The sequence below is a fragment of the Macrotis lagotis genome, chromosome 7 (assembly GCF_037893015.1).
Source record: "Macrotis lagotis isolate mMagLag1 chromosome 7, bilby.v1.9.chrom.fasta, whole genome shotgun sequence".
Classification (NCBI taxonomy): Eukaryota; Metazoa; Chordata; class Mammalia; order Peramelemorphia; family Peramelidae; genus Macrotis; species Macrotis lagotis.
Window position 1 is genome coordinate 95,015,674 of NC_133664.1, and position 25,065 is coordinate 95,040,738.

The 25,065-nt window shown below is 36.8% G+C and overlaps 1 protein-coding gene across 1 annotated transcript in view; it reads left to right on the plus strand.

The window, feature by feature from the left end:
* The window catches only part of LOC141494079 (GTPase IMAP family member 8-like), a 48,988-nt gene that overhangs the window by 17,751 nt on the left and 6,172 nt on the right, over positions 1 to 25,065 (plus strand). The window contains 4 exon segments of the mRNA XM_074195241.1: positions 1,587 to 2,436; positions 9,270 to 9,410; positions 20,761 to 20,972; positions 24,388 to 24,458. Of these exon segments, the coding sequence (XP_074051342.1) occupies positions 1,587 to 2,436; positions 9,270 to 9,410; positions 20,761 to 20,972; positions 24,388 to 24,458 (1,274 nt within the window).

The following is a 25,065-nucleotide window of genomic DNA, read 5'->3' on the forward strand; positions in this document are numbered from 1 at the left end:
AAGAAATGATCACTCTTGCTTTACTAGTTGGGGAAAATTTTATGGAAGAAACTCACTTGAAGTTATCATTAGAGTAGGGGGAATTTGTAGAAATTGATTCATGTTTTGGAGAACTACATGAGCAGAGGGGGGGAGAGTATCACATTTTCAGGGGAACCATAGAAGGGTTCCTTGACCAGAGTGAAAGAGTAGAATTTCTGAGATAACTATGGTAGACCGAAATCTTTGAAGGACTTGGCTTTCGACTTCATGTATTAATATAAAAGAGAATCATTTTAATTTCAAGGATGGAAGAATGATCTGATGAAAGCAGCAATTGTGAAAGAAATATTTTTATGACCTGTTTGACTATGATACAATCAGATGAGAATCGGTAACAAGAATAGCAATAATAATCATAATGATTAATTGCATTTAAAAGTGAAAGAAGTGGTATTCAGTGATTGCTTTTAGCGAGCCTTAAAAATGAACTTCTAAAAAGACTACAAAAGAATTGTCTTAAGGAGACACTTAGTGAATGAGAAAGAGGTCAAAGATGAGGAAAAACAGAAAATACATGCACAGAAAACTCTTCACCTCTAAGTCCCAAAATACAAATAACTCAAATTTTCTGTCATATACAGTGATAGTTAACAATCACCAAGGAATTGAATTTTGTTAAGTACATTTCCATCATGTATTTTAATTTTAGAGAAATGAGAATTATTATATGTGGCATACACTCATATAATCAGCATGTTATCAAAGAAAAACATGAATACTGTATTCTATGTTTTATATACATGTATTTCTACAAGAAACAATTTCAATAAATTTGACACCTCTAAATCTCAGAATTTCTCTAGTTACAGAATGAAAAGTCCAAACTGGCACAGTTCCTTCCCCTTTCCCAATCCTCATCTCCTTGGACATCATTCTAAGCCCCCAAATTTGGAGCTAACAATTATAGAAGTGTGGAATATGGAAAATGGAAAAATGTCACAAAATGACAGAGTAATATTTTGGGCTCAACATCCTGCCTCATCAGGTGGACCACGAATAATTTAATCTTTTGGAATTATTGAGTTAACCATGTAATACTCTCTCCGGTAACTATATTGGGTCAGTAAGTCAGTCAACAAACATTTATTAAGTATTTATTATGGCCAGGCACTGACTAAACAGTGGGGATACATAACGAGCCAGAAGACAGTCTGTGTCTTCCAGGAGTTAATAATCTGATGATAGCTCACATTGGATGAGGCAAAAGAGAGATCAGAGATTTTCATGATGGAGAGGGAGTAATTAAGGACTAAATAGATGGGAAGACTCATCATAACTTCTCAAAGTGCAACTATTAACCTGTTTGGCTTTTACTTTTCAATATTAATCTGATGATAGCAACAGAAGAAAGAGGTGAGCAGAGGCAGATGAGACAAAGGTGAGAGGGCAGAGGGTGAGACAGGACACACACAACATATGTGCTCAACTCTTCACAATTAGAAATGAGGCTCAGCTCTGCCTCATCTGCTGCTAACCTTACTGCATGTACCCCATTTATATTCCTGACAGCTCTGACCATCTTTTTTCATGTTTGTGCTTTCCAGATCCAATGATATCAAGAGAGCTGAGGCTCATACTTGTAGGCAAGTCGGGAAGTGGCAAGAGTGCAACTGGAAATAGCATCCTTGGCAAGAAAGTCTTTATGTCTAAGGTGAGTTCCAGGCCAGTGACTGAGAAATGCCAAAGAGAGAGCAGGAAATGGCATGGAAGGACACTTGTTGTCATTGACACCCCAGATATCTTTTCCGCCAATGCCCAAACAAAAAACAAACTTCAGGAGATCTGTCGCTGTATGGATCTCTCATCCCCAGGGCCTCATGCCCTACTCCTGGTGATTAAGTTGGGTCGTTATACCGATGAGGACAAAGAGATGCTCAGGTGTATCCAGAAGGTATTTGGAACACAGATTCTGTCGCACACCATCCTTGTCTTCACCAGGAAAGAAGACTTAGGGAAGGAAACCCCGTCAGAATATTTAAAAGAAACAGATAACAAAAACTTGGTCCAGTTGAATAAAGAATGTGAAGGATTTCACTGTGGTTTCAATAACAAACTTGAAGGAGAGGGACAGGAGGCCCAACTAAAGGAACTTATGGAAATGATAGAAGGCCTTCTGTGGAAAAATAACAATTGTTTCTATTCAAATGATGTATATAGCTACATCCAGGAAAACAGTCAGCACTTAATGGAGGAGCTGGGAGAAGAACCAGCAGGCCAGGGACGTGGTTCTAAAGGAGTTGGCTGTAATGAGAATACGGCATCAAAAGAAGCAGATCAGACCAACTCTGCTCTAGAAAGTTTGATGATCATTCAGAGCAAATAGGAGTAGCAACAAGAATCAGAGCTGAAGAAAGAGTTTTCATTGGATGGCAACTTATTCTGGAGATCTTTCTGGTAATGTTTTTCTGTCAGGTTCCTCTTTTGGGTTTTTTTTCCCAGCTTCTATCAAAAATGTACCAATTGATTGGATTTAGGCACTGTGATGTGAGGAAAAGAGACAGAGGTAGGAGACAGAAAGTTCCAACTGCCATTCCTAGCTCTGGCACCGACTAGTTCTATGGTTTGAACAAGTCACTTCATCTGATTCCTTTGGCAAGTGATAAAACAAATCAAGAGAGATAACTTCTGTAGTCCCTTCTGACCCTATTATCCCCTGATGCCAAGTAAAGGAGGCAGTCTCCAGGAGACTGCTGATCTTCATTACTCTAATCCTAGTTGGGAAAACATTACAATTGGTTTTGGTTCCCTTAAAGCAAGTTCATCAGAGTCCCTGGCACTTTACTGCAATGTCGTAGAAGAAATCCCTTAAAGATGATACATGAGGTAGATGGCAGATGGGTCTCTTTTAAATCTCAGATTCCATGAACCCCATTTTATAGATGGTAAAACTGATGTTTAGTGAAAAAAATGAGATCTCTAAAAATCATAAAGTGACAAGAAAATATTTTTTTGGCTAGATCAGCTAAATTACCAAAATTCTTCATTAGAGCCATCCTGCCCTTCATCCTGACCCCTATTCATATTGATGTATCATCTCCCTAAAAGCAGGCAGTATTGACATTGAAATTCATATACCCAGCCTTTCATTAATGCAGGCAAAGCAATTCCCTTTATGTTCCCTTTATGTAAAAGGAGAAAGGCAAGGAGAAAAGTGAGCCACCCAAGAAATTCACTTAGGAATTTGCCTGCTGGGACCAAACCACCTGACTTCATCTCTCAATCTTACTTCATACCCACATTCTCTTCAATCCACAGGAATTATGTCTGCTTCTTCCAAAAATATTCTATCTCCTTTCTGCTTTTACTCTGCTCCTTTCAATTATCCTGGCCACATTGTCTAGTTAGATAGACTGAGACTAAGTGGATCAAAAATTACAGAATCTCTGAGCTTAAATGGTCCTCAGAGATGACATACCTTCAACCACAACTGCTTAGAAATTTTCTCTACCTTCCTTAATAAACAGTTATGTATCTTCATTTGGTGATCAACATTGATGAGGAGTGCACCTATCTATTATACACCTTTCCCTTGTGCTTTTGGACTTAAAGGGCAATACAGGCTTTACTAACTGAAATTTTGAACTTCTACCCTACTCTAGAATGGTTTTTGAAGCTTATTAAAGCTTTAAAAAATTGAGGAACCTGGAACTAGTTACCAGGTAGAAAAATGAGAATAGGATGAATGAAAAAACTTTCTATATTTATCCCCAGCCTTAAAAAGACTCAGTAGGACATTTTGACAATGTATAGGGGTATCCCATCTGTACCTTTAGGCAGAAAAAAGTTTAAGAGGATTCAGTCACCCTAACTTAGCTAAAAATAAAGAGAAGGAATCTTCTAATTAGAAGGCTAAGAAAGAGAATTCATAGCTTCCATTTAATCTGCCAACTAGGAGGGTCTGTGAGACAGATCAATAATGGAAGTGAAAATATGATTACCCTTGTCACAGTTGGACAGGGACATCTCACTCTAAGTTTGTAATAGAACATAGCAATAGTGACTGTAACACTGAGAAGGAGGATCATGCTTGGCAAGCAACAATGTAAAGGCAAGCCATAGTAGGAACACCACAGGGTTTTTTTTTTTTTAGGTTTTTTTTTTTTGCAAGGCAAACAGGGTTTAGTGGCTTGTTCAAGGCCGCACAGCTAGGTAAGTGTCTGAGACTGGATTTGAACCCAGGTACTCCTGACTCCAGGGCTGATGCTTTATCCACTACACCACCTAGCCACCCCATCACCACAATTTTAATGAGGGGTAACCACATATTTCAAAAATGTACACATTTTGTCTTCAGAGTCGGAAAGCTTCAGATGAGTGGATGACCTTGACAGATGACAATGGAAGAATGAGAAAGCAGTGGCAAAATATGGAGTTTGAGTTGATATCTTCAGAAGCAAAGATGAGTAGCATTGTCTGAGTAATGGCATGGGAAGCTGAGCAAACAGCAGCATTATAGCTAGGACAGTTGTTGAGAAAATGGAGCTATAAAAACATAAGCAGGAGAGTTTTCTCAGTCATGAATTAAGACTGATTCGCACTTAAGTCCTTCCTTAATATGGGACATTAGTTATCCTGAAAATTGATTTCTTTGGCAAATGACATGAACATGGGAAATACTTATTGGTAGATTGGGGATTCATGTCAATTTGTATAAGAACTAAGAATCCTCCTTCCATGTATCTTTCTACTCTATCATATTTGATTATTCAGTTACAATTAGATATTTTAGTATCTGTTAAATATTTCCTGCCTGGTCTGTTTTTAGAGTAAGGGGCTCAACCTCATTTCTTACTCACATTGGTCCCCAAATAGCATGTGATTCTAAAGTTAAATGAAATAGCAGTTATAGACAACTTAAGCAACTGAATATTTCTGCACAGTTTGTCATGTCCTAAGGAAAGCTGTCTTCTCTATTAGTCAGTTCCTATTTACTATCCTATTAATGGACTTGCTCATTTTCAAATCTCTGAATTCTGTTTATTATCTTTATGACATATAGACATATATTTACATGTAGTTTGCATAGATATAAATATGCACACATGTATATATCTTCACATTCTTGTGCATATAGTTATACTTTACTGACCTGAACCTAAAAAAGATAAAAGCTGATGCAAAGCATGATAACACATGGTAGCTCACAGTACATGCCTGATCCAAATTCCTGATACTTGGTAGATCTGTACCCCTGAAACTATAGTTCATGACCCTTCCCCCAACACACTATAAATTTATCTTGAATAGACAGCTAGATGATCTGATTAGTTAAATGGCTTTTCTTATAAAATTGCTTCTCCATGAACTGATGCTGAACGAGATGAGCAGAACCAGAAGAACATTGTACACCCTAACAGCAAGATGGTTGTGATGATCAACCTTGGTGGACTTGCTCATTCCATCAGTGCAACAATCAGGCACAATTTTGGGGTATCTGCAATGGAGAATACCATCTGTATCCAGAGAAAGAATTGTGGAGTTTGAACAAATACCAGACTATTACCTTTAATTTAAAAAACCAAACATGTTATCTTATTATGTAATTTTGTTGTCTCTTATACTTTATTTTTTCCCTGAAGGATATGATTTCTCTCTCATCACATTCAACTTAGATCAATGCATACCATGGAAACAATGTAAAGACTAACAGACTGCCTTCCGGGGGGGGTGGTGAGGGGAGGGAAGCAAGATTAGGAGGAAAATTGTAAAATTCAAGATAAATTAATTTAAAAAAATAAATGTTTCATAGAACTGAAAAAAATGACTTGTTACAAAAGTAGTAACCAAAATATATTTTCCATAAATCTGGGGCCCAATATCCAAAAAAAACACATTTCAGTACTAAGATTGGATTATACATAAAAAATTCAGGTAGAAATGGGCAGCTAGGTAGCACAGTGGATAGAGTACTGGTCTTGGAGTCAGGAGGACCTGGGTTCAAACTTGACCTCAGATTGAACCTAGCTGTATGACTTTGGGCAAGGCATTTTACCCCATTGTCTTAAATAAATAAAATTAAAAAAACCCCACAGGTAGAGGAAACACATGTCAACAGAACTTGGAAGGAGATGGATTTCAATTCCCATTCCTGAAGATGCAAGGTAACTAATGTTTTTGTAATGGTGATAGGTCATTGAGAGAACACCATGCTAAGCATGAACTAATTTCCCACATGACTTTGCAGCATGTCCAAGTAATTGTCAATTAATTGTAGGACGAAGAGATTGATTTTATTTTATTCTTTTAATTTTTAAATTAACTTTAAACTTCAATAGAAAATGAAAAATTTCCATGTATACAGCAGAAGATTCAATTAAAATCAATAATTTTTCATCTCACAATAAACCTTTATAATAAATACTGTTTATTGTTTTCAAAACAACTCAGCTTTTCTAAGCTTCCTTCTGTTTTCTTTTCTTCTCTGTTGTATACTTTCTTTTTATATTTTTTATATTTTGATATTTTTGCCCAAGATCACATAGCTAGGCAATTAGTAAGCATCTGAGGCCACATTTGAACTCAGGTCCTCTTGACTTCAGGGCCGGTGCTCTGTCCACTTGTGCCACCTAGATGTCCCTCTGGTATATACTTTTAATTTTATTTTTTCTCCCTTCTCCCAACAAGAGAAGGCTACAGTTAAAAGTATATATATATGCATATATATATTATTTATACATACATATATGTACAAACAATTCCATAAACCTATGCACATACACACACACACACACGCACATATATATAAATATATGTGAGACCATTATATATGGCATCTTCCTTGTGTTTCTATGTTTTTCTAAATCAATCAGCTCAACATTTCTGATGTCATAGCAGTATTCCTTCACAATCATATATCACAACTTATTTAACTAAAACCCAGAAGAAGGGTATTTATCGTTTTAGCCTATCTAAAAGGTATAAGATGCTATCCCAAAGTTATTTAGAATGTATTCTCATATAATTTGTAGTCTTGATTTCTTCATTGAAAAACTGCCTATTCTTATCCTTTGATCATTCATCAATTGGGGTATGATCTGTATTCTTTTTTTAAAAAAATTATTTATTTAAGGCAATGGGGTTAAGTGACTTGCCTAAGGTCAAATGGCTAAGCAATTATTGTCTGAGTCCTGATTTGAACTCGGGTCCTTCTAAATCTTCTAAATCCAGGGCAGGTGCTCTATCCACTGTGCCACTATCCACTATCTAGCTGCCCCTATGACTTGTATTCTTCTAAATTGGACAAAGTTCTCCAAATATTTGAGAAATGTAATCTCTTTCTTGGAGATTATCCATGAAAGTCGTTTTAAATCTCTCTTCTATTTTCCTTCTAATCTTGGTTAAATTGGATTTTTTTATACAGTTCTCTATCTCTTGTTTTTTTTTTAGCATGCTATTCTCCTATCCATGAATCTGATAGTTAACATGTTCCATGTTCTTCTAGTTTTCTTTTAATAGCTCCCTTATTATCTAGGTTACCTGATCTTGGTACATGATTTAACATATTGATATTGATCTATGCTCAATTTCTGTGAGACTTCTTTATAGTTTTCCCAACAATTATTTTATCACATAATGTATTCTCCTCCAAACTTAAAACTTTATATTTTTCAAACACAAATTTTCTTATAGTCTTTTACTACATGTTTTGTGACCTACTCTGTTCCACTAATTCATCTCTCCATTTTGTAGCCATTACTAAATAGTTCTGCTATCCCTATTCCCCCTCACTTGGGCAACTACATGGTGCAGTGGATAGAGCAATGGCCTTGGAGTCAGTAGGACAGGAATTCGAGTTCAACCTCAGACAATTGACACTAGCTTTGTGACCTTGGACAAGTCATTTAACCCTGTTTGCCTCTCATTCAGAGCATCTCCAGCTCCCCGATTTATATCTGGCTCCTCCAGATGACCCTGGAGGAGAAAGTGAGGCTGGTGACCTTAGCACAGCATCCTCTCACTCAAATACAATTCATGAACTTGTCTTGGCATTGCTATTCCTCCTCACTTATCTAATTTTTCCAGTTCCAGATAGTTCTGCTTTTGCTCATTCCTCCTCAGTTATCTGATTTAGCCAGTACCAGTTATTTCTGCTATCCCTATACCTTCTCACTTATCTACCATTATCTTGCTCTCCCCTTCTTTAATCTCAGAGTTCCAACCCTATTCTCCCCCCACCACCCTCCTCCGCTCTGCTAGGTCTTGTGTAATCCCAGTTGTAGCTACATGATATTTAAATTGTTGGGATATTTTTGTTGCTTCCAATATTTTCTCCTTAATCTGGGAACTTTGAAAGTTGGCTGTGATATTTCTCAAGTTTTCCACCTGAGATTTTTTCAGGTGATGATCAGTGGAATTTTCCCTATTTCTGCTTTATGTTAAAGAGATTTTCTGCAATAATTTCTTGCAATACTGTATCAAGTTAATTTGTCAGACCAAAATTAGCACAAGCAGAAGAGAATCTATCTATACTTTGTTGCATTTCACTTTCAGAGGATGCTTTGAGTGTATAATCATCTGCAAACAGGAAATCATGCACTAGCACTCCCTTCACTTTGATCTTGAAGAATTTACCATCGGTGCAGTAGCTGACCTTGATGGCCTATTCATGTTCATTGAAGGCATTTGACAACATGACTGAAAATATCAATGCTAAAACACATGGGAGTGAGCACGCAGCCTTTTTCATTCCCTTGGTGACTGGGAGAGCATGGGAACATCATCCATCATCCATCACCCAGAACCCAGGCAAGCACACCATCATGACATTGAAGAACTTCTCCAGGCAGTCAAATTTTGATACAGTTTTCCAAAAAGCGCTTATGACTGACAGTATGAGATCTACAAATTTGTGAACAAGCTCCTGGCCTTTTTCCTGGGTTGTTGGCAGCAAACACCATATTGACCATTCCTCATTCCCTTTTGAAGCCATAATGGCTCTTAGGTAGATGACCATTTTCCAGGTGAAGGATCAGCCTGGTGTTACCTGGAAGAGCTATGGTCACTACTTTCCTGGTCTGAATTCTGTTCTTTAGTCAAGCATTTAGTCAAGAAAAGTCCCTGTTCCTTTGAAGCCCCAAGCAATAATGTTCTTCTTTGTCCTGCATCAGTGACTAGATCCATTATTGACCTGTAGGTGCAATATTGATGTTCCTTTTGGCCTAGAATTGTGGTGAGGATTCCTGCTCTCTTGTGACTGATCATAATTGCTTATTTCTACCTGTGAACAGCAACTCCGAACTACTTATGGCCAAGAGAGTTGCCAATAAGTACCAGTTGCTTTACCCCACCAGAGTCCCATATAATCTCTTTCTGCATCTATTGCAGCCATCTCCAAGGCCCACCATTGGTGCTGCCACACTGCCCTCCAGGTTAGCTCCTACCAGAAAGATAGATAGGATTTGGAGGAGATAAGAGGAAGATTCTCAGAGAAGGAGAGGAAGACAGATGGGACAGGAATGAATCAGTCAAGAAGAGAATAATGGTGAGACAGGTTTAGGTAGATATAAAGTTACCTTTGAGAGCCATAGGGACATAATTGCACAAATAACACAAAGATTCATCAGACTTCATGAAGTTCATGAGAATTTTCCTTGTTATAAGCCTGTGAGATCTGTAGTGGGAATATAATTGTTCTAGAAGGAACTTCAAAGAATATCCAATGTTTAGATGAAGAAAACTGATTTCTAGAGAAGTTAAATAACTTGCTCTATGTTGCACCGGGAGTAAATTTCAAGTCCAGGATTTTAAAAGCTACTTCCTTTCTCATAATATAATTCTTCACTAATATTATTATTACTTTGGAAATATTTCAGAGGGATAAGCTATCAACTAAATATTTTTCTGCTCCTTTTGATAAACTTCTCATAAGTCTTAGGGATTTATGTATCTCAATTTGGGGGATCCTGGCATAGCAGGGAATATTTGCACTGTATCTTTCAGGAAGAAAAGGATGGTATGTGGAAATTATATTAAGAAAGTAAATTGCAAGCCTCAGAGACAGGCAGTGCAAAGGCAAAGACTGAAGTAATGCACAGTGTTTTGAAAAATATATATTCAGTATTCTTAAGGACCATTTATGAAGTCTCAGCCTTGTTTCCCCTGCCTCCATTGTTGTTGTCTGGAAATTGTTATTGCTCTTTTTATAGGGAGACATATTCTTCCTTATAGGAGCCAACAACATGCCCCCCAAAAAGTAAACACATCTTAAACTGTGTCAGCTTCCACCAAGTAGGCACACCATTAGTATGTCAAGTGCTTTGAGAGTGTTGATTTATCCCTCCTCAAAGAAAATCCACTAGCCTTATTTCTTAGACTATTACTGTGACTAAATTCCATTTGTTTGTTCGCTTGACCTGTGAGGTGGCAATCTTTTGCCTACACATGAACAATATTTTGTAATTGTATTTTTTGAGACTGAGGATAAACCCTGATACCACCTTTTGCATAATCTTTTTTAGCTCTTGTCATGTTCCAGGCACCAGGCCAAAGTAAATTTTCAATTATCAAGAATCCCCAACTTGAAGATATTCTATGGATTACAATCCTTAAAATTTTAACTCAGAAATCTCACTAATTTGTTTACTCTTGCTGGTCAGTCAGAGGAAATAATTAGTTTGAAGAAAAAGCATTTAATGAAATAGTATAATAAAAAAATTGGTGGCAAAAAGCTTTCTCCCACTAACTTGGGAACATTCAATTCTGTGGGGTAGGGAGCAATATGTGAACAACATATGTGAATCTGAGAGGTAACTTAATTTTCTGTCATTGCAGACCCACTGTCTTCTAGTGATATATTGATATCATTAGCTGCTCCTGCTAAGCCTATTGTTTGCTGGTTCTATAGAACCTGCTGCCCCCAGCTTTTGACTGAGCTCCAATCTTTGACTATTTCTTCCTTAAGGAAAGAACAGATACCTCCATTTTTTTAGCTTAAAGTCTAGAAAAGTTTTCCTTGGAAAAGGCAGAAACCTTTATTTGGGACCATCAAAAAAAAAACCTTTCCCTTGGTTTTTTTTTTCCCTCAATTTTATCTCTATTCAGGGTCAGGGCTAGAGGCTTATTATTTCTCTAACATGACTTATTCACATTATTCTTGTCTGGTTAGAATGCAAGCTTGCTTTATTTTTGTATTCCAGATTTATTAATGCTTAGTAGTGCTTAAATGTATTAATATTAGAATACTTGCTAATTGACTGAAGTAGAGAAGCAACTACTATGGTGAAAAGTATTATCCTTTTCCCCTTTAAAAATAATTCAAATTAAAATATATTTGTGTATTTTTATTATCTTTCCCACTTACTAGTTTGTAAGCTCCTTCAGGGGATGGGTTATATCTTATTTTATCTTTGTATCTCATTTCAGTATAATAGGTATTCCAAAATCTTAAACTTTTGTAGCTATTAAAAACTCCCTCAAGACTTTTGGGATATCATGTTTATTGCATTGTAAAGATCAGGTTCTTAATAATTTTTTTTAGTAGAATTAAGTCAAAGGAGAGGGGAACAAAAGCCTTCCTATATAAGGTTGGACACTGTCATGATTTGGGGTTTTTCCCACTAGGGGAATTGCCTGTTCCTGTGGGGATATTAATAATAGCTATTCAATCACTCCAGGCTAAATTTTTATTATTGTGGATCATTTATAACAATAGATAAGAGAGAAAAGCTTTGTTGGCAGGGTACACTAACATGTATCTTTTCTTCATCTTTGCCTGGTACTTTCTTGAGGCTCATTAATATTTCCAAATAATTTTCATAGCTGGGACATGACAGGAATTAAAAGGACAAATGAGGAAGGACATAAATTTCCCTCTAGACTCAGCAAAAGGTTCTGTGCAATGATGATTGGAGGGGGGCTCATTCTGCCTATATATAAGATTAGTAAAAAAGTGAATTAAATCAGTCTGATTCAGCAAAATGTAAAGGGTAGGAATTTTTCATTTAGAATAGTAATAAATGGAAATCTCATAGAGAGTGAGCAACACCACCTTGAAGGTGATTCTAGACAAACTGAGGTCAAGCAAGATGAAAGTATATTGATCCTCCTCAAGGTGTTGCATGGGGGTTGGGGGGGGTGCATGGTCTGGGGGGGGTTTAAGAATAATAGTTCTTATTTTAAAATTTCTTAACCCTGAGAAGACTTCATTAGGAATATTAATCCTGAAATGTTTTTATTGGGAATATTTCACTCAATCCCTCCTCTTATTTCTTAATATATATATATATATATATATATATATATATATATGTATGTATGTATGTATTGAATATGAAGTCCTCTCACACAATCTTTGATACCCCCTCAGGTTCTATTCTCTCTTCCTGTCTACTTGGTACCCATCTTCTTCTTGGAACTCTCTGACCAAACCACCCACACACACATACACACACACACACACACACACACACACACACACACACAGACACACACACACACACACAGAAGCAATGGAGGAAGATGAACTCATCCAGGTTCTCTCTTTTCCCCTGGTTTTATTTTAAAGCAAACAACCACAACTTTGATATATATATATATATATATATATATATATATATATATATATATATATATATATACATATATATATAAACAATATAATCAAGTTCTTTTGCAAACAATTATTTATAATAGAATTCTATAATAAACCTGTTCAAGTATTAACCAAGTTTGAAATACAAATTATTCTTTTCAGAACTCTTTCAATCCATTAGACTATCTTAAGGGTCACTAAATTTAACAAAATAATAAGTGTAACACATTAAGAACTAGATTTCACAAAACAATCTTTCTATTAATACAATTATACCTGGACCTACAGATCTAGAGCAAAGTCCAATACATTATTTAAAAATTTCAGGGAAGGGGGCTGCTAGATGGAACAGTGGATAGATCATTGGCCCTGGACTCAGGAGGATCTGAGTTCAAATCTGATAGCAGACATTTAATTACCTAGCAGTGTGGGCAAGTCACTTAACCCCATTGCCTTTCAAACAAAACAAAGCAAAACAAAAATTTCAGGGAACTCAGAGGATCATGACATTGGATAATTTTTCTCATTATCCCTACAAAGCAATCAATCATTAATTCCAGCTTTTGACAACATTACAATAAAATAGTTTATTATTTCCAAAAGCAGATCACATGATTGATAAAGCTTTTCTATATCTTATCATTAATAAGTCATCTAATTAGGGTTGCATTTTTTAAATTTCCTAATCATTTTCCAAAGCTCCTCACATTTATTCAACATTATTAGAAAGGGTATCTTGCAGTTAAGATATACTTCCCAATCTCTTATACACTAACCTTCTGCATTTAAGACGGGAGAAGAAATCTTCTTTAAAATTTAACCTACTTGGGGGGTGGCTAGGTGGTGCAGTGGAAAAAGCACTGGCCCTGGAGTCAGGAGTACCTGGGTTCAAATCCAATCTCAGACACTTAATGTGGCCTTGGGCAAGCCACTTAACCCCATTTGCCTTGCAAAAAAAAAAAAACTAAAAAAAAAAATGGAAAATGCTTCAGACTCTACAATTCTTTCTCTGAATGTGGATGGCATTTTCCATCACAAAATTTAACCTACATGAAACATAAGGTTTCCATGTTGACATTGCAATCTCTTAAAGCAAAACCAAACAACAGATTCTCTTATGGTTAACCTACAATTAAGTATCTTTACACACAAATCTCTATTTATCTCTTTTTCCAAATAAACTTCTATTTTCAAAACAGTGAAAAAAAGATTCTTCTTGAATTTTGTCTTATACTTAAGATAATTTCAAAAACTCAATATAAGTTTTACCAATCTCAGTGTTATCTTACATATAAATATTCCCTTTCATAAACACAAGGTGAATAAACAAAAGCTTTTACAAACTCTCTGGGCCAAAAAGACCTTGAGAGATATAACCTGTCGGCAAGGTATTCTCTAGTTTTCTCATAACAAATCTTTACAAATGTGATGGATGAAACTTGAATTCTATCATTGTTTAAGATTACAACACTTTTAAATTCTCAAAAAAAGAAAGTTTGGTTTAAATCTACTCTTATACCAAGTTTATTAATTATTCATAGTACATTTTAGTTTCATGTATATTCCCATTACTCCCTAGAATTTTGCAACACAGAAAAATTCTTAAAATCAGATGTTGCTAAAAATCATTTTTTATGATTACAAGATTTTCTTTATATTTCTCTTAAATTTCAAAAGTCATATTCATAATAATCCTAAATTATTTTCTTTTCAAAACCTAAAAAGTTTGCCAATTATTTTTATATTTATCAGTACAATTCTAACTTATCAATGCTCTTATAAGCACTTTCTATCCTCAGTGACCAACATTTCTTAATATTAGAACAAAATGTTCTGGGAATTGGAGATTCTCCACAAGTTGAGATATCAAGGTAATATGTACTTAATTCTTCATCTTTACTCTTTATCATTCCTAACTCATCCCAGGGTTTTCTAAATACATGATCTATACCGAAGCTTATTTTGAATTGGTATAAATATTACTTTTGCTTAGTAATTCTAAAGCTTGATTAAGAGCACATAACTCACAAATCTGTACTGACAATAATTCTGATAGACTCCCAGCCTCCACCAAGGCCATTCTGTCCCTATGTATTACAGGATTTCCATTAATTCTTTTAGCCCCTCCCCAAGACTCTGGAAGAGCCACAAAACATTATAACAAACCCCTCCCCACCTTTTTTTAAACAAACCCCTTAATTCACTTACATGTATTTTCAGATTGCTTTGTACAGAGGAGTGATTTAGCATATAGAATCAATAATATAATAAAATATTAACATTTACCTAGCAATTGCTTTCACATCAAACTTTTTATGTTATTGAGTTTATCACTTTTCTAATCCATTCACTGCCAGTTATTGCAAAAGTGGCAGTTGAATGCAATTTTTAGATTATCCTAATCTTATTTAAACACATATCTCCATTTAAACCTATAGCTCTCTATACTTTCTTCTCCCAAGTATCTCAAAGCTTATATTACTCATACTATACAACTTACATTTTATCTTAATATACTGTTCCATTATTTTTCCATTAACTCTTTTTGATTTTAATATATATACTATTTTGAACTAGAGCCTCATAACTTATACAGTTATATAAACTACATACATGATTCCACTTTTCACAATTTTCTGTTCAAAAGTTTTAATATTTAACATTTCTTGATTTTAACTGGTATACCTTTTGGGAAGGCAAACAATCACTCAAAAACCCCACAGTCCAGAATATCCCCTGCCTCTCCCTTCAGATAGAATAAACCACATAACTTCTCTCATAATAAAAGGCAGGTCCAAAGTCTTTCCTGATGGCTCTTCTGTTCTTAGAACCCCACTTGTTCCATCAATCTCTGTAATAACTAACATTATCCAGAATCTATAGATCTAATAAACTCCTGAAGCTATAATGTTACCATATCATTCTGGTAAAAGATTGACTATTTAGTTTCCCTTTTTCTGGCATTTCTTTGTAACCAAATTATATACTTAAGAATGAACCTGACTCTCTTGTCTTTCTGGAATTTGCTTCCCCCAAACTTTCTCAAATTAAAATAGCATTTCTTTTTATGATTTCACTGTCTCTTTCCTGATTCTTTAACTTCAAATAAGGTTCCTTTTAACATTTATTTTACCAAGTCTTAATAACGCAATTCTCTCTCTCTTTGCCAACTTCAAGGTGGAAAGATAAGCAGGCCCCTGCAGAAGGGGGCGGTGTAAGGAGGGAGGGGAAAATGGGGTCTGGCAGCACATACCAGCAGAGAAGAGTTAAATAAGATTCCTAGATTTTTGCAGTTAACTCCTGTGCCATGGAAAGAGAGGAAAAACAAACTTCTGATCTTCAGGAGCTGTTCCAATTCTCCCCTAAGGAATGCATGTAAAGAAATTGCTAAATCAATCAAAGCTGTTCCATCTGCTCCCCCCACCAACTGTTCAGAAGGTGCTGAGGGAGGGGTTTGTAGGCCCTCAACCTGGGTGGGTACCAGCAGAGGAATGTAAGGAGGAGGTGGCAACAGCAAAGGTTCCCAATGCTTAGACTTCTCCTCCGTCTCCTCCTTACTTTCATCTTTTCCCACAAATTAGCCATTGGGCTACATAGATTACTTCCTCCTCATTATGAGGATTTTTTGAATTTACACACACACACACACACACACACACACACACACACACACAGACACAGACACAGACACACACACACACACACACACACACACACACACACACACACACACACAATTATATTGGCACCCCAAACCATGGGAGGAATCAAACGTTGGCCAGAAGTCAGTTCCTTCAAGATGGGCCCCAGCCCAAATTAGGCAACAATATTTAATCATTCTCTTTTTTATCTTTTCCTTGGTACTTTGGAATCCAATCCCAACTTCCAAGTCTAGTCCCTAAAGTACTATCAATTGGCACCCTAGGGAATGATAGCTCCTTACTACTTAGTTTTAAACTTGCTCTCCCCATCCTTTTCAGATTCTTACTCCCTAAATTGAATCTGATCTGGGCCAATGTTCTCTCTATCTCATCTTTGCAGATGCTCTCTTTTCTCTACCCCACAAACTCTTAGCTGTTTTGGGTGTAAAGGGTTAAGGGTGGGGGGGGGGGGGGTCATCCAGTAGCTCTTCTGTCTTTCACAAATCTTTCTCATCTGGGTTTGTGTCTGGGTCTCTTGATTCAACTTCCACGGGGGGGGGGGGGGGGGGGTCGGGTCTTGTCTTCTCCCTTTCTCTTGAGAGTGCCACCTCTGGAGGGCTTCACCTTTGTTAAAAAAAAAAAAATTCCCCTCTGGGTTCTTTTCCTTTCCTCAAGAGATCTGCCTGGGCTTTAAATCACAAGCTGCTGAAATTATCAGCATGGTGCTCCTGCTCTTATCTGTGTCCATGAGAGTCTCAAAGAGGGATGATTTCCTGGCCAATGCACCAAACTGTGTGGGATAAAAATCCACTTAAAAAATTATAGAGACTCCTCTGAGCAAAAAAAAAAAAAAAAAAAAAAGTTTATTTTGGCTATTCTCCAGTAAAGGATACACTCCAAGTCTCACAAAGGTAGTGAAGATCAAGTTGCTACCGCGAATTGACAGTCAAGCAAGATTATATGGACTAACACCATCCCCTCCTCCTCCCTATTCTCTCTCTCTCTCTCTCTCTCTCTCTCTCTCTCTCTCTCTCTCTGTCAACTCATTAGTTATTCTTCAGTTACAGTCTACTCATTAAAATCTACCCCAGAAACAAAGAAAAGAATGAAAGGTTTTCATAAAGTATTACCTCACCATCCAGATGGTGAGAACATCAAAAAGACTTTTAATGACCTTCTATGTCTATCTAAATAAAATAATGTCTGAGTATTCAAGGTCTTCTACTATCTTCCTAGTATCATCAAAAAAGAGGCTTATGAGCTTCTTTGGAATGCAAGGTTTTTCTCATGGTAAAAAGTCTACTATCCTTCTAGTTGTCCTATCAAAAGTTAGGAGAGTGCTCTGCCTGTTTGAAATACAAGGGGCTTTCTTCTAGACATAGTTTAGGAATAAGTTTGTTCTTTCTTTAACCTTTCTTAACCCTGAGTGGATTTCACTAGGAATATTAACCCTGAACTGGTTTTATTGAGAATATTTCACTCAGATGGGATACAAACCCAATTATCTCTACCCAAAACCATTTGCTCTGATTGTCAAAATCCAACTACCTTGACTCTTTACCCCTTGATCTCTAACCTATCATTTTCATGTCTTCCTTCCTGGGGAGGGTAAAATTTGTGAAGTTGGTTTGAATAAGATTTTGTACTGCATATTCCTTATTATACTTCTTAGGGAACCTAGGTGGTTCCCAATGTGTGGTGTAGGAATCAGAATACAAACCATCCCCTTCTCTAATAAAGTAAAGTGAGTAAAGTAATTCAATGCACATATTTTTGAAGAAAAAAAAAACAATTTGGGTGCCCAAATATTGAATGTCTTTCTATTCTTGAAGGTATAGCTTAGTTTACTCATACTTATAATTAAAAATCAATAAGAGGGGGCAACTAAGTGGTGCAGTGAATAGAGCACTGGCCCTGAAGTCAGGAGGACCTAAGTTCAAATTCAACCTCAGACACTTAATAGTTACCTAGCTGCATGATCTTGGGCAAGTTACTTAACCCTATTACTGTAAATAAAATGAAATTTAAAAAAATTCAATAGGAGAATCCTTGATAAAACAGCCAAGGCATATATCATTTGCAGAACTCAATGCAATAAAAATTACAATGCATAAGGCAAACATTCACAAATGACTTAGAAATATAGAAACTAAATAATAATAGAGAACAAGTGGATCAAAAACACAGAAATAATAATTACACCAAGAAAATAAAATGAAAGTGTTTATTAAAATTTATGAAATACAACTTAAACAGTTTTAGGAGAATTTTATATCATTATATTTTTAATCTATCTACCTACCTATCTATAAAGAGAAAGAAAATATCAATAAATTGATTCTGTACCCAAAATTTGTAGAAAAAAACAAAGCAATAATATAAAAAGCAGGAAAATAAAAAAAAAAATCATGGGATCAGGAAAATCAAAGAAGAGACAAGTAAATTTATAGAGCAATTGAGAGAACAACAAGATGAACAAGAATAAGGAGAGAGAGAGAGAGAGAGAGAGAGAGAGAGAGAGACTGCCAAAATAATGCAAAGGAGTAATTTATAATAAATAAAAATAAATAAGGAAATTATTAGAAACTAATTTTAGAAACATGTCAACAACTAAAAACGAATTAACATATCAGACCAGGATGGACACTTGGATCTTCTGGCTTATCAGACACTAGATTATGTGATCATTTGCTTTTGTATATTATGTACTTATTCTGTTGATCTGTTCCATTGATCAACCAAGCCATTTCTTATCTGAAACTTGATTGTTTTGGTAATTACCACTTTATAGTATAGTTTGAAATCTAGTACTGCTTATACTGCCTCCTTCACTTTCTTTCCTGTTGCTTCCCTTGATATTCTTGATCTTTTGTTACTCCAAATGAAAATTTTTATTGCTTTTTCTAGCTTTATAAAATAATTCTTTGGTAGTTTGTACGGCACTGAAGAAGAACATTAATTTAAAGCAGTATTGTAACATAGTTTATATTGATTCAGTCTATCCATGAACAATTAATATTTTCCTTTTCCTCTTTTCTTTTTTGGTTTTATTTAATTAAGACAATGGGATTAAGTGATTTGCCCAAGGTCACACACAACTAGGCAATTATTAAGTGTCTGAGGCTGGATTTGGACTCAGATCCTCCTGACTCAAGAGCCGGCGTTCTATCTTCTGTACCATCTAGGTCCCAATTAATCTTTTCCAATGATTAAGATTTTGTGTGTGTGTGTGTGTGAAGTGTTCTGTAATTGTGTCCATATAGTTCCTGTGTATCTTAGAAGATATTCTTCCAAACTTTTTATCCAATCTGCAGTTATGTAAAAGTAGAATTTCTTTATCTCTTTCTTCTTTGTTTTATTGTTAACATATGAAAATGATGATTTGTGTGGCCTTATTTTATATTTTGTAGCTTTAATATATGGGGAGAGGAATAATCAAATAATGATACTTTATTTTTTTTTATTTTATTTAAGGCAATGGGGTTAAGTGACTTTTCAAAGGTTACACAGTTAGGCAATTATTAAGTGTCTGAGGTCTGATTTGAACTCAGGTCCTCCTGACTCCAAGTGCTCTATTCACTGTGCCACCTAGCTGCCCCCAGTGCAAACTTAATATTGAGTTCATCAGTGAGGGTGGCTCTCCAGTTCAGGTAGAGTCATATTATTCGGGGAAGAGTGTTCTTTTAGAACTTGAGAGAAATGGGGTTGAGGTATCTATTTCTAGGGTTCTGGACAGATTTTGCTTCATACTTTTTGGTCTATAGAATCAAGACTTTGCTGTTAAGTTATTCCACAGAATTGGAATGCAAAATATTTCTCATGCAATATTGAATAATAAAGTCAATAATGCATATCTTTGCTTACTCCTTTAATCTTTCTGGAAAGAATCCAAATTCATACCCATTATAGATAATGCTTGCTCTTGATTTTAGATTAAATACTGCTTATTATTTTAAGAAAAGCTCCAGTCTAAAAATTTAGTATGTAAAAAATGCAGGAACTGTGATCTCAGACAAAGGTGAAATTAAAATTAGATTTAATCAAAAGTGAAAAAATAGAGAAACTGCACTATGTCAACAATATCATTCAATTTTGTTTTAGACCGTAGTAGCAGATGGTAGTGAAGACAGAAGCAGGGTCATTGGGAGTGGAGATTCGGCTCCTATCAAAGACAAACTACAATGAATTCATAGGTTTCCTAAGATGGGTCCTATTTCTCAGTATGGCCTCTCAATCTTCAGGATGAGAGCCCTGTAAAGAAAGCCTAGTGTCCCTTCCTGAACCCTCCTAGACCAGCTTGCCCTTCCATCACCTAGGTTATCTAAATAACAATAGTCATTAAAAAGGAAATAGGGGAACTGTGTTAAGGTGGCAGACAGGGGAGTATTTGCTAGGTCCTTCTGAGTTTCTGATTTCTTCCTCTCTCCAGAAGGGAAGACCTTAGCGAGTATCTCACTTGAAGGAGAGGAGGCAGGGTTTCTATAAAAGTCTCTCTCTTATCCCCTCTCCCTGGAGACCAGAGTCTCAGGGAGCTTCTCCTCCTTAAAGCTGCCCAGCCGAGGTGCTGGAACAGCAAACCACATTTCCTGGTTACAAGTTCAGCCTCCCCGCTCTCTCCCAACCCCCACATGTCCCTGACCCATATCCGGCTTGCTCCTCATCTTGTTCTGCTAAGCAGAAAGCTGCAGAGACCAGCTTCCTGGGAAGCAAGATCACAGCTCACACAATTGGCAGAGGCAAGCTGGTCCTGGGCTTCTCCGGTAAAGAGAAATAATCTTTGAGAATCTAGAAACACTCTTCTCTGTCTCTGTCTGTCTCTGTCTGCCTGTCTCTCTCTCTGTGTCTCTCTGTCTCTGTCTCTCTCTCCTCTTTTTGTCTGTCTTTCTGACTCTGTATCTGTCTGTCTGTATTTGTCTGCCTCTGTCTCTCTGTCTCTGTCTGTCTGTCTGTATCTCTACCTCTCTATCTCTGTCTCTCCGTCTTTTTGTCTCTGTCTAGTCTCTCTGACTGTTTCTGTCTCTGTCTCTGCTTATCTGTATCAGTGTTTGCCTCTGTCTCTGCCTGTCAGTATCAGTCTTGTTCTCTCTTTTTCTGTGTGTGTGTGTGTGTTTGTGTGTGTGTGTGTGTGTGTGTGTGTGTATGTGTGTACTTCTCTTTCTCTTCAGGATCTTGAACAGTCACTAGTCTGCTTTGATCCTCAACTTTCTCATCTATTAATAGGGGAATACCTGTCTACTTCAAGGAATCTGTGAGGATCAAATGAAAATGGATGTGAGTGTACTTTGAAATGCTTAGAGGACTTCACAAAGTGAAGTGATTAGTGATCTTGTTATTCTTACTGAGTCTGACTGAAAAAAAATTTTACCAGGCTGAAGACACAGTAAAGTGTCGTGTGTGTGTGTGTGTGTGTGTGTGTGTGTGTGTGTGAGAGAGAGAGAGAGAGAGAGAGAGAGACAGAGAGACAGAGACAGAGAAGAGAGAGAGAGACAGAGAGACAGAGAGAGAGAATAGAGAGAGAGAGAGAGAGAGAGAGAGAGAGAGACAGAGAGACAGAGAGACAGAGAGACAGAGAGACAGAGAGACAGAGAGAGAGAGAGAGAGAGAGCGCTACACAGGGGCATTAGCATAAGAAGGACCGAGATATGCTGGCCAGTTCATCATAGGGAGAAGGACATTCTGGAACAAAGATAGAACTATAAACTTAAAACTGAACTGTGACTTGAGCTGTTATTCCCAGTAATCACTTGATCTTAACAACTAGGAAACTAGAAACTGAAAGTTATTTCAGTTAGGAAAGGGCAGAGTTGAGGAGAGGCCACAATTATTACTCATTTACCTGTGTACCTCAGTGTGTCCAACCTCTCTTTCCCAATCTCTGCTGAAACTAGCAGACTGTGGGTCCTTGGGGTGGGGGTGAGGGGTAAGGGGGAAATTGATAGTTTTTCTCATCTCAGGATTCCAGGAGTAATTCTGAGGGATGGAGGTTTCTCATATTATCACCTATGAACTCCCTTTTGGTTGCCTCACTCACTCCCGTATCAGTTAGGTTTTTGCTTCTGTTACCCAGAAGGTACAGCAAAGGTCCAAAATTACAAAAAACATCCCTTCCCCTTTTCCAACAGAGAAAAACACCCCTCACACATATATTGTCCTTGGGAATACTAGACTCAGACTTGAAGCACAGGTACAGAGGGAGGCACATCAAGAGCACAGGTGGCCTGGGGATGCTTCCTGTTCTCTTCCAAAGTGTCCTCATCAAGTTCAGTTTGGGGCATGACATAACTCATGAATTGAATCACTTCCTTGCTTAGCTGAGCTAGCTCCTTGCAGGATTCATTGTCTTAGTTGCCCAGTCATTCCATCGCTAGACTGCGATGAGCAGGTTTCTTATGGGCTGCCCTGCTTTCTCACTGGACCCTGCTGCCCTTGTGAAGATCAGAAAAAAATAAAACACAGTGTCATACCCTCAGGGATTCAGGGCATTTGCCTGAGGAATGAGCAAACCAAAGTTCTGCTCCTTTCTGTAGCTAGAGGCTTCTAGCAACTCCTCCTTGCTCAGATAAACCTGGGAAGACAGAAATACATAAAGGGCTATAGGAAGGGCATAATGATCCCTGTGTGGGACTACTCAGTTCAGGCTCACCCTCTATTCAATTATAAGTCCTTTCAGTTTCTCAGCTACCCACAAAGCTTATTTATTCAGGGTCAAAAGAAGTCTCCCTGAAGATCCACAGGTTGGAAATAATTATGCACATGATCTAAGGGTTGTAGCCTCCTGGGGCAGTCTCCCATTGTACCTGCTTTTATTTTTACGATAAAGAAATCCCCTCCTTTTTCCTACTTCTCTTCATTAGGATGGAACTGTGAATGTCGACACGAGATCTTAGCTGAACCGAAGCTTTAGACTCAGAAGGAACCCCAAGAAAACATGCTGCCCACTCCCCTTCTATTATAGATGAGGAAAATGGGGACCATAGAGGTCTAGAGAAGTGCCAAAGACTATGGAGCTTAGAAGTAGCAGAGTTGAGATGGAATCTTCAGTTTTTTGACTCCAAATTCACTGTCATCTATTGTTGGCAGCAACATCCATCCATAATGAGCTCTACTATCCCATCATATATTTTATATTATATATGCATACATAAGATATATATATATATGTATACACACACACACACACACACACACACACACACACACACACACACACACATATATATATAACATATATAATGAATTTTCCCTGCCTCATATTTTTAACAGGGATCTTCTGAAAACAGTGTTCTGAGTTAGAGGGGGATTCACTAATAAAGATTTTAGATATCAGATCAGGCCCGTAGAGGGGGCCTGTGAGACAAGGCAAGTTTTAATTATTCTCTTTCTTGTAAGATCATATAGATAGCTACCTTGTCTTGATTTTATAATGAACTGGTGGCATCAAATTTTTATCACCAGATCCTAGAGTTGGAAGGTCCTGAGTTCACCTTATCTAACCCTCCTATACAATGTAGGAATCACTTCTACAACCCATTTCAGAGATGATCATCTAACCTCTAGTTAAACACTTTCAGTGGCAGGAAATTCATTACTTTCTAAATCTAAACCATTCCATTGACAAGTTCTATTTGCTAGAAGATGACAATGTTATTGAAGGACACAAAAGATTTTAGAAATGATATGGTTGTTTGGGGTCTCACAGATATGGAAAATGAAGATAGTATTTAATACTATCATGATACTACGAGCTAGAATTGGAATAGAAGATGATAAGCCATTTATTTACTTGTGGAAGAAAGACATGCAAGAGAATTCTCTTTGGGAGGAAGTTGAAAGACATGATCGGAAAACCAAGGTGAAATGTCATTTTAATTTGAGATAGGTCCAGACTGGTTGATACTGTTGTTCTGGAAGTCACATTGGGTTATTCAATCCTAACTTCCTTCCTAGATATTCCAATCCTAGGACAATGGGACATACTATGGGACAGCTAGCAACAACTTGAAGGTATAACTTGTAAGGTGATGGGGACCTGTGCTAAAGTGTTGACAATGGAGATGGAGAAGCTAGATGTCTTTAATAAGAAGGACTAGGAGACATTAGTAAAATGGGATAATATAACTATGATTCAAGAATTGTTTTCTTTTCTGAATGTACTTCTTACCTGTATTTTTTCAGAGGACATTGATTTATGCTTCTCACTCTTAAAAGAAATGGCCAGCTACCAATCCCTTGGACAAACTGTGCAGGTAAATACTGGCAATATACTCCTTGGTATTCTTGAGACCCTAGTGGATTCCTCCATCACTCATAAATATCTGGCACCTCTAAATTTGACAAAGAAGATATTTTCTTGAGGGTTTAAGACAAGTTCTCAAAGGAATTGTGAAAAGTCACCTATCTTCTCAAGGTGACTTATGAAAGCAATGGTCTTTATGTGTTATTATTCATTGGATGAATTGAATATTCATTTTATTTTATTATTTTTTTAGTTTTTTTTTTTTTTGCAAGGCAAATGGGGTTAAGTGACTTGCCCAAGGCTGCACAGCTAGGTAATTATTAAGTGCCTGAGGCCAGATTTGAACTCAAGTACTCCTGACTCCAGGGCCGGTGCTCTATCCACTGCACCACCTAGCCACCTCTGAATATTCATTTTAAAACTTAACACTTGGCCTATTACAATATAAAAGCCAAGAGTAATATGCATTTATGTTTTTTTAAAAAATTATGAGACTTTTCTTTCTTTTTTTCCTTGCAAGGCAATGGGATTAAGTGACTTGCCCAAGGTCACATAGCTAAGCAAGTATTAAGTGTCTGAAGTCAGATTTGAACTCAGGTCCTCCTGACTCCAGGGCT